This window comes from Ptychodera flava, chromosome 10 (genome assembly GCF_041260155.1).
Source record: "Ptychodera flava strain L36383 chromosome 10, AS_Pfla_20210202, whole genome shotgun sequence".
Lineage (NCBI taxonomy): Eukaryota > Metazoa > Hemichordata > Enteropneusta > Ptychoderidae > Ptychodera > Ptychodera flava.
In genome coordinates, this window is record NC_091937.1 from 41340674 (window position 1) to 41351878 (window position 11205).

The 11205-nt window shown below is 40.2% G+C and overlaps 2 protein-coding genes across 2 annotated transcripts; both read right to left on the reverse strand.

The window, feature by feature from the left end:
• Nucleotides 1-318: 318 nt before the first annotated feature.
• Nucleotides 319-2392, reverse strand: LOC139141658 (uncharacterized). The gene is made up of 2 exons (XM_070711245.1): nt 1281-2392; nt 319-1150 (listed from the first exon to the last, which is right to left on the reverse strand). Exons 1-2 carry the CDS (start codon nt 2390-2392, stop codon nt 319-321), a joined length of 1944 nt encoding a protein of 647 aa, XP_070567346.1.
• A 46-nt stretch (nt 2393-2438) lies between these two features.
• On the reverse strand, nt 2439-4980 carry LOC139141659 (uncharacterized). The gene is made up of 2 exons (XM_070711246.1): nt 3547-4980; nt 2439-3323 (listed from the first exon to the last, which is right to left on the reverse strand). Exons 1-2 carry the CDS (start codon nt 4978-4980, stop codon nt 2439-2441), a joined length of 2319 nt encoding a protein of 772 aa, XP_070567347.1.
• Between the last annotated feature and the right edge of the window lie 6225 nt (nt 4981-11205).

Consider the following 11205-nt stretch of genomic DNA (forward strand, 5'->3'; position numbering starts at 1 on the left):
CCCCAGAACTGTTCTGCAAGATGCTGCACTCTCCTTCCTGATGTACAGGTCTTCCTCTACAAATTTACCAGGAGGGGGTAGAGCTGATGAGGATTTCATCGTGAGTAAATGATTTGGCGTTATTGGCTCAGTCTCTGCTGTCAGTGGATGGCTATTCACAATGGCCATAACTTCATAGAGAAACGTGCGTAGGGATGCTGAGTCTAGACGACCTGAAGACTGCTGTAAAAGTGAGGACAGGACACTTCTCACTGTTCTGATTTGCCTTTCCCATACACCACCTGTGTGACTAGCATGAGGGGAATTCATAACAAACTCTCATTGCTGCTCTGCGAGAAATACTTCAATTCTTTCTGCGTCTAACTCTCTAAGAGCCTCTTGGAACTCGTTCTTGGCTCCAACGAAATTGCTTCCCTGGTCAGACCGTAGTTGCTGCACAGGACCTCTGATAGCGATGAAACATCTGAGGCTGTTAATAAAACAATCTGTAGACATATCATCAAGCATTTCGATGTGTATGGCTCTTGAACACATACATGTAAACAGAAGTCCATACTTCTTGTGATGTTTCCTTCCGTCTTTAACTATAAAGGGACCAAAACAGTCCATACCACAAAATGTGAAGGGTGGTGATGGCTGTACTCTATCTTCCGGCAGGTCTGCCATCTTCTGCTCTTCTACAGGTCGGCGAAGTCGACGACATGTGACACACTTGTGAATGCAAGAGGAAACAACCTTGACTCCTCTTACAATCCAATAGCCATTTGCTCTAATACTGTTGAGTGTCATACCTCTTCCTTGATGTTGAACTTTACCATGAAAGTGCGAAACAATTAACCTTGTGACATGGCTATCTCTCGGTAGAATTGCCGGATGTTTGATGACATCGGGACTCTTTGCATTGTTCAAACGACCTCCGACTCTCAATACACCGCTGTCATCCAGAAATGGGTTGAAATTGTAGATGTTACTGGTTCTGTTCACCTTGGATGACTTCTTTATTTCTTTGATCTCTTCGGCAAAGGCTTGACCTTGGATCGACTTGATTATGAACGTTTCAGTTTCCTGTCTTTCTTTGGGAGTGGACGGACTGCTACTACCTTTTCTGTTTCTTGCGACTCTTCTAATGCGTGATAATGCTCCGACTGCTCTGGACCATACGAGGAAGCGGGATATACGATTCTGTGAGTTGAGTGATTCCTGTGATTCTTGCGAAGGTCGTCACATTTTTCACCTCTGGGTCGCCAACACTCAATTCGTAGGCTGGTTCCTCTACTAACTTCAACTCTCTTTCCCAAAGAAAGTCTGGTCCTTTGAACCAATTTGAGTTTAGTAACTCTGTCGCACAGACTCCTCTAGATGCGTGGTCTGCTGGATTCATTCTGGTTGGCACATAATGCCACTGACTGTGCTCTGATACTTGTCTGATCCTTTGGATCCTATTAGCTACGAATACATGGAATCTTCTGGCTTCATTTGCGATGTACCTCAGTACTACTTGTGAGTCTGTCCAGAAGTACTCTTCGTCAATATTGATGTTTAACTCTTCTTTAAGTTTACTGCTCATGTTTGCGGACACTACCGCTGCAGTCAGCTCTAGACGTGGAATGGTGACTATTTTGATTGGAGCAACTCTTGCCTTTCCTGCTATGAACGAACAGTGTACTTGATTCTGACCAACGAGTCTTAGGTATGAGCACTGTCCATAGCCACTGGTACTGGCGTCTGAAAAGTGATGTAGTTCGGTGGTCAGGACTGGTCCGAAATCTGGTGGTATGTAGCTCCTTGGTATTTGAATTTCCTTCAAATTCTCAAAATCAGCCTTCCACTTACCCCATAGCGGGCGTAGGTTGCCGGGTAGTGGCTCGTCCCAGCTGATGTTCTTCTGACACATTTCTTGGAGAACTCTTTTGCCAATTAGCACAAATGGAGCAAGGAATCCGAGTGGATCATAAATGGAGGCTACTGTAGACAGGATACCACGCCGTGTTGCAGGTTTATCTTTGGCCTGTATGTTGAATTTAAATGTATCTGTCTCTACGCACCACTGGATCCCAAGTACTCTCTCTATTGGTAGACTGTCATGATTCAAGTCCACGTCTTTTATTCCACTGGCTCTTTCATCGATGGGAATTGAGTCCATTACTTCTCGGCTGTTCGAGATAAACTTGTGGAGATGTAATCCTTCCTTGGCGCACACTGTTTGTGCCTCTTTTACGACTTTGATTGCTTCATCTGTTGATTCTTTACTGGTAAGACCATCGTCGACGTAGAAGTCTTCTTGTAAGAAGCTTGCTGCTGAGGGAAACTCTGTCTTGTTCTCGTTAGCTAGATGTTTCATACCATTTGCACATCCAGGAGACGATGCTGCTCCGAATAGATGTACTTTCATGCGAGATATATTTTTGGGGTTCAGTGTTGATGTCACCTTTCTCCCATCATAAAAACCTTATGTACTTGCGATCTTCATCCTGTACAAGGAATTGATGAAACATCCTCTCTATGTCGCAGGTGACTGCTATAGGATATTTTCTGAACCTACACAGTACACCAATCAGATTGTTTATCAAGTCTGGTCCTGTGAGTAGATGATCATTCAAGGAAGTCCCTCCATGGCGTGCTGAACAATCAAACACTACCCTTATCTTCTCAGGTTTGTGAGGATGGTACACCCCATGCTGCGGTATGTACCAGACTTGTCCTTCGGCAACTTTGGAGTCTGCTTTCTCAGCATCACCTTTCTCTAGGACGTCGTTCATAAATTTCTTATAATCTGCATAATACTTTGGATCCTTGATGAACTTCTTCTTCAAATGTTGCAGGCGAATTGCTGCTGCTCTCTTGTTGTCCGGCAGTACTTGTTGTATGCTCGTCTCTAAGATGTTGAGGAACTGGATATCCTCCTGTGAAATGGTTTTCTCTCCATGGGCCTTTTCTGTGAAGTCAGCTTCCAATGTGTTGATCACTTGTTTCGGTGACAAGAAAGGAACCTCCTTTACAGAGACACGGTTGCAGAAATGCGTGGCATTATGAATCGCTGAATCTTCATAGCCTACAATGCTCCATCCCAGGTCAGTCTTGACAGCGTACGGTTCATCACCCTTTCCATTTATAGTCTCTCTTGGTGCCAGTGCTTGTGGGCAGTTGTAGCCAATGAGCAATCCTACTTCACAACCTTGTAATGGGGGAAGCTCATTGGCTATTCTATGTAGATGAGACCATCTCTTTGCTGTGCTCGAGGTAGGGATGTGAGATCTATTGGTTGGAATGAAATCTCTGGTATATGATTGTGGAATGTCTACGAGGTAGATGAAGACATACCTCTGACAATAAGATTTGAGATCACCTTACAGTCAATGATGGATGATGCTGAAGACATCGTTGACAGTTTCAGTCGTACTGGTTGACATTTGCTAGAGACTGATTTCGCAATATCTTCCAGGATGAATGTTGAGTCACTTTGTGTGTCCAGCAATGCGTACGTAAGGACTTCTTTAGAGGGAGACTCTTTGGTAGACACCCACACTGGAACTATCATAGACGTACCCTTGCTATCTCCCAACTCTGCCTTGCATGACACTGCTGATGCTTCTGAAGTTTCATTGTTTCGTTAGGAGGTTTTGGATCCTTGGATTCATCATGAAGACTTGTAGTTGGGTGTCTTTTCTTGCACTTTTCACATGTTAACTTTCGCCTACACTCTCTTGAATTATGTCCTCTCTTGAGACAGCTGAAACATACTCTGTTTTCTTGAATATATTTCTTTTTCTCTTCCAGCGATCCTTTCTCAAATTCTGGGCATGTGCTGAGTTGATGATCAGACTTATTACAAAACATGCACGGTTTTGGTACATATGTCTTTGCGTCAGATGTTTGTTTCACACCAGATGATTCTTTGTTGACTTCTCTTGCCTCTGTTGTGAGTGTGGTACCTTTGTTTCGGCTGCCTCTTCTTCCCTTATCACTGGATTCTCTCTTTTCTGTGAAGCTTGATTCCTTCATGGCATACAATGAGGAAATGGGATTGCAGGCAATACGTGCTTCCTTTGATACATATTTTACGAAATCGTCAAAGCTTGGATACTCTCCAGAACTGTCCAGCGTTTGTGTCACTTCACGATTCCAACGTGAAGTAGCCCAATCTGGTAGTTTCATTAACAATCGCTGATTCTCTTCACAGTCGTTCAGAATTTTCAGTCCAGGTACGTGTGGAATTGCGTCCTTGCAAGCTCTGAGGAAATCTGCAAACTCTTGTAGACCAGCTGAATCTTTGGGGCCAATTTTCTGCCATTTGGAAAGTTTGTCTCTGAAGGCTTTCTGTACTTTGAAAGTATGGCCATACCTTTCTTCGAGTAAGTTCCATGCAGCTGTGTATGATCCCTCAGAATTACTGTAGAAAAATCCTTCTACTGCTTTCTGTGCTTCGCCTCCCACATACCTCTTCAAATAGTACATTCTTTCTGCTGCTGTGATACCTTTGCTCCCTATAAGACTCTTGAAGTTGATTTCCCATTGAATAAACTGCAGTGGGTCACCGGTGAATATAGGTGGCTCTGGCATTGGCAATCTGCTGACTGAAAGACTATTCTGTAAAATGTGGGCTAGGGAGGAAGTATCCATACTGTGATGTGCAGTATACTGTGGTGTGTTATCCTTTGAAGACGGAGCAGAGTTATTATACTTTGTCAAAATGTCCTCCGCATTATCTTCATCTCTGTGGATATCCTGACATAACTGGTCATACGCTCTGAACTTTGCTCTGGCTTTCTCTATATCTTTCTCTTTCTCTGTACGTTCCATCTCTCTTTTCTTTTTCTCTTGTTGATGACGCAGGAGTTCCCTTTGATGCTCTAGTTCCTCCAGCTCTGCTTGTTTAGTATCCCTGACTCTTAGCAGTTCTAACTCTGCCCTTTGGGCTGCAAGTTCAGCAGCTGCCTCTGCTCGTCTCTCTACTGAAGACAGGGAGAAAAGTGATGACATCGATAGCTCTGTACTAAAGATGGACCTGTTGCAATCATGTCGCAGCATGTCATGTAGTTGTCGATCAGTGTTTTCTTCACTGGTATTCTTTTTCTTGTTTATGATCACTTGAAGCAATTGATTGGTAATAGCTGCACAAGTGTCAGTCTGTCGCAGAATTTCTTGTTCTGGGCCACAAATGTCACGCAGGGCTTCATATGTTTTGATGACTTCATCCCTTTACATGTGCAGTGACGTTTCAAGACTGTCGAGCGTTTCCGGAGTACAATTGCTCTTTAAGGTTGTTCGTACTGATTTAGTAGCTAACTTCCAGGCTCCATAATTTTTAGTGAAGGCCTTTCTCAGTTGATTCTCTTTCTTCACTCTCTGTGTTTCCTGAAACTCTGCCATTTTCTGAGTGAGGTTATGAACTCTTTCACTCCTACGAGGTTCTCTGCTACTGCTATCAGCTGCCGTGCTGAGCTTTATAATTTCATCTTGAATTTCTTGCATATGTTGCAGAATTCCGTCTCTTGCAGCTTCACTAGTTTCTACTTCCAAAGTGTCTTGGAGTTCCTCTAATTTGTTCTAGGTGGGCAATTCTCTCTGTCTCTATGTTGCTTTGAGGTGATATTACTGCTCTGACGGTTAGCTTGTAATTTCACCTTGCTCTGTACCTCACCTTAGCTCACTTGGGTTGATACTCCTGACTCTGTGTACATCACCTTGGAAGGCCGAGATCTTACTGTAGCAGCACCAACTAACATTCAACACTTAGGCGTACACAGACTTGACTGATGTGGCATATCTCCTTTATTGCTGTATTACATACACCAACACCGTAAGATCTAGTAAATAAAAACGCAAACAAACTACTAGTCTAAACACGGTGTGCTCAACGTACAGAATATAACTGTTCATGATGTCTCAACTTTCATAACGCCATTGTTGTAAATGAGCGTAATCTCTGTCCGATAATTGTCCGATAGTATGCCATGGGCATTGCTATAGTCTGCTGGCAGTGATAGTGAAATTGTCCGTGCACACTGCACACTGTGGAAAACGATTCCGTATTTCATCAATAAATGCTCTAAACTACTTTCGCGTGCAATAAATGTCTCTCATAAACTCATGCAATACAAACTATGTAGATATATTACCTCGTGGGCCTATTTAGTTGGTACTCCAGGTGAATTATCGGCGAACTTGAGCTACTGCCTCGGTTCTTATGGAATATAGGAAAAACGATGGCTACCACTGAAGAATGGGAACAACAAATTGGCGCTAAACCACTAATAAACACTAAAAGTTTAATGTACTACTATGAAATAGCTTTAGGTCAATATATATGTAATTTCAAACTTTTACTAATCAAGAAAATATTGATAAATCTTATGAAAACTTTACTATCTGTAGTATGACCAACAACAATACTAGAGGGCGCTGTTGACTTCGAAATTCTCAGCTGCATCAAGTTCATTATATATATATATATATATATATATATATATTATATATATATATATATATCTGATATATGTTTAATTTGTACGCTTTGTGTTTCTAAGTCTCGTCACTTTCGATGTACTTTTGTCAATTTTATTCATTCTACGTGTCTGTTTTATTTGTTTGTTGTGTACCTTTTGCTTTTTATGCAGGACGTCATGGGAGATCATAGAACACCTTGTGTGGGAAATGAATTGGCTTATCCTGTTTAAATAAAGTAAAATAAATAAAAATAAATAAATAAATAAATAAATAAATATCTGTAGGTTTAGTTTTTTTCGAAAGTTGGAATGGGGGTCAGCCACGTTATGACGTTAGCAAAAAATAATCCACCACTCTCCCCCTCCCGGGCCAAAGGAACTGACCAGTCCCGTCGGGCGATTTTCACAGAGCACAAAGATGAGCTGCTACCAGTTTTAACTAAAATTGCTAATGGATCTCTAATAAGTTAGGCGGCCTTTCATACCCCGCACTGGGGTATAAGGATAAAACTGTTGACGTTATACTTTATAGAGAATTATCGCCCAGTTCCTATTGCTACTGCCATATCTAAACTTTATGAATTTCGTTGCTTCATAGATATGAAAGAGATCTTTTTCACAGACACCATAATAGTCCAGTTTTCTTGTGCTTATTAGATGCTACAAAACATTCGACAGAGCACATCATATGACTTTGTTTTGTAAGTCACTCGACGGCACTAAAATAGGTTGTCACATCGCGGGAAGTTGTTTCAACCATTTGATGTATGCAAATGATATAGTCCATATTTATACTTATGTTGATGGTTTGAATGTACTTTTAAAAACTTGTAGTAATTATGAATCATCTTATGATATTGCCTTTCATTCAAGGATCGAAGTCAAAGGGTATTTTTATTTTGCAAAAACAATGTGGAATCACTCGCATACCTCGTGTGTATTTTGATGGGACAATACTTTCATTTCTAAAGAAACACTCCGTACCTTTGAGAAGTTGTTATACGGGTGCCAACTCTTTGATTCGTAATTTTTGTAACTCTTATCGTAACGTTCAGTTTAAGCATGACTTTTGAGGCATATTTCTGCTTTGTACTGTTCTCATCCTGCACATTTACTGAGAAAAGTATTTATTTATTCCACACACTTACGCTTTTAGAATATGATTGGCATGAGACATCGATTGCATCATGACATTTGCCCATTCTAATTTCTGCGTTCGTTCGATGGATAGTCAAAATAATTTGATCGAAGCAGCTTTATCCTTTTATGTAATTCGACAAAGTAAATGTTTGGCGCAATATTTTTTCAGATTTTTAAAAGTTTCTTTTTACTTATGCTTGATATGTAAAGATTTCCAGTTTGTGGAGGTTTGTTGAGTATGTTTTGTGTCTTGTTGTTTTCTTTAAATTTATGAGCACGTTCCCGAAATAGAGAATAAATTAGAATTAAAATAACTAACAATCAACAATTAAATTATAAACGCTAGGGAATATATGCGCATCGAAAAAAAGGTAGCGTCGAACGCAGGTGCGTAGAAATACACAATACGTGTTCCTTTATCGAACATTGTAGAGTGATAAAATAGTGGTACAACTCTTGAAATTATGAAAATATAAATGTCCCCTCCCCGTTGTTCAATAGACGAGGTCAGGTAAGGACGGGCTGGCCGATGTAGCATACACGTATCATATCATGATCATACTACCGATCGACCGTAGCAAACACAAAAAAAAATACAAAACAAAACCCAAAACCCACACACACACATTTTGTGGCCAAAGAAAATTAAAGCGAATTAATGAAACTTACTGTATTATCCCTTGACTCTTACATGTATCTTCATCTTGTCTGTAAAGAACATCACTTGTTACCTGTTGTATTTTCAGCAAAGTTAGGAAGACTCGTTCGTATCCTACGTGACTGCTGTACCGCGTACTGTACATTGCTCTCCTGTCATGAATAGGCTCTAAAGGAAGTCATAGGATTTATCTTTATCAAGTCAGTGACTACCAGTGTGCTACCTTCCAAAGTTTTTCAATTTCTTAGAAAAAAGAACTTATTTGCCCCACATTCCTAAATTTCTTGACAATAGCATGAAAGGGGACCCGAGACACAATGCAGCATCGGTTGCCACACGGTCACTCCTGTGGAGGGACAATGGGGTAAGCTAGCGGGTCCGGTCCATGCAGGTGAAACGTGCCAAATGTGTGTGGGGGGATGGGGCAGAGGTGTTTGCCACTTGTAACCTTTCAATGCGAGAAAACGGGTCAAGTGTCCTGATTTACTTTTTTGCGTAAGGGTGCGCCACAATTGTAATCATTCTAGGTGCGCAATAGGGTCAGGTGAAACATTTTAACTTTTTGGCTAAGCTGGAACCGAGTGATGGGGTTCAAAATCCTGGAAATTGTGGCTCGTCACTGCTGTCTGTCTGTATCATCTCTTGTTGACCAACTGTCGATGTACCTAAAGCAATCGAAAGGCAAAGTCCTAATTTCGACTGGGCTAGGGTACATAACATTGGCACCTGAGGCTCCTCACTGCAAAATCTTTTCTTCATGACTCAAGGCTCCTCAGGGTTCCTCAATGCCAAAATACCGGCGCCTGCGGCGGCTCCTCATTGCCATCCATCAATAAACATTCCCTAGGGGCCATATCTCACTATGCTTCCGTGTAGAAAGCAATCGACAGCCAAATTACTAATTTTAATTGAGTTTCTGTTTAAGATCTTGTTAAGTTTGGACCCCTTTGGAAAGTGTTTATCAACAAGTAAGAACCAAGTCTTTGACATTTCGTGGTTAATTATTATCAAAGCATCGAGCTACTCTAACATATCAAGCAAGCAATGTAATCTCTTTATATCAGAAAAGCTAAAATGTCGCCACCAAAACAAATATCATATATCAAATTTTGACACTACCTACAAATAGAATGGTACGTCCCGATTATATAAGTCATATAAATAAGAGTGTCGAGCTAAGAATTCTTTCACTACTGTCTGAGGATTGTAGGATGCATGAAATTTAAGTGACAGATATGATTACCTTATATGTTTTATTGCACACACACACACACACACACATACACACAAAGAGCATAAGCCAGACCCACGTTTGAACTTGCACATTATTTCTTGGATCAGCAACCTGACAAAATACATTCTTCAAGCATAGTCAGTCGATTTATACTGTTTATGCCCCAAGTCATTGAATAGATAATGAACTGGATTTGTTGGCTGTTTATCATATAGTCTTATTTTTCCGTGAAACCACTAAGGGAGCCTTCAGTAATTACAGGGAGTGAGCCGGGGAATTTGGGGAGGGTCACTTTTTAGAAAATTGTCAAAGGGAGAGGGTCACTTTTATAAACCTATCTTGGGGGAGGTTCACTTTTAGCAGAAGCTGGTTTTACGGCCGAACCTTCGATTGTCAATGTGATATTTCCTTAATAGGAAATCACCGACGAAATACGTTGATTCTTTTAAATACATACACATTATTGACAAGCTTCATAAGCAATGAAGATGCAGTGGTATCCTACATTAAACACCTTGAACAGTCAAAACTAATGAAAAAAAAGAGACAAAAATATATGGGACAGGTTACAAAGTGTATATTACTTATAAAACGTCTATAAATGCATAGATATTGTTAGTTTTATGTTTTATACTGGAAAAAATTGTTCATAGTTATCTCATAGACTACCATGTGTAGTGAATAAACATTTCTGTGAAATTCCAAAATCCAATTTCTTGCATACACATCCATTTGTAACCACCCTAGTCTGATCAAGTACATTAATATCAATAATAAAGGGTACATAGATACACAGATTTACCTAGTTTTGTATTGGAAAAAAATTATTCATAGTTTTTTCATAGACCACCATGTGCAGTGAATCAACATTTCGGTGGAATTCCAAAATCCGATTTCTTGCACACATATCCACTTTAATCACCCTAGTAAAATAAAATACATTTATTAATAATCAATCATACGTAAATACACAGATTTACCTATAGTCTTGTATCGGATAAATTATTAATAGTTTCCTCATAGACTACCATGTATAATGAATCAACACTATCGATGAAATCCACAAATCCAATTTCTTGTACACTCATGCACGTTTTTCTTCCACTTCAAGAAAAGTTTATTTACATGTTTTATCAAACATATATAAATGTACAGATAGTGGTTGTTGTATCGGAGGAAATTTGTCAATAGTTTGCCTGATAGACTCCCATATATTATGCCTTGATATTTTGGATGAAGCACTATATCAGCCACATCTGACATTTTCAGTTTTCCTGGGGAGAATACTGTAGTGATTTGGGGAGGGTCATGGTTTAGAATTTCGGACAAGGAAGGGTCGAATTTTAGACACGTGGCTACGCGGGAGGGTCACGTTACTGGTGCAAACGGAATTCCCCGGCCCAACCCTCTCTAATTACTTAAGGCTTCCTTAAGTCATAAAGGACCCGTCTTTACTTCCATAAACACTGACTGTGCACAATGACTTAAGGATCGTAATCGTTTGTTTATATTATATTAATTCAATTGACAGGAACAGTCTGGTGTTGTTCATCTCTCCTCGAAATCTACTCTACTTTGAATTCTGAAAGAGCTTTTGAACTATTTTTACTGGCATGAACCCTTCAATAATAGTGTCGAATGAGCTGAGCTCGTTGGTGCCTTCAAGGGAGAGATACCGATTTTTAGGAAAAGTGTTTTACGATGATTCTAGAAATGTATTGTTTTAG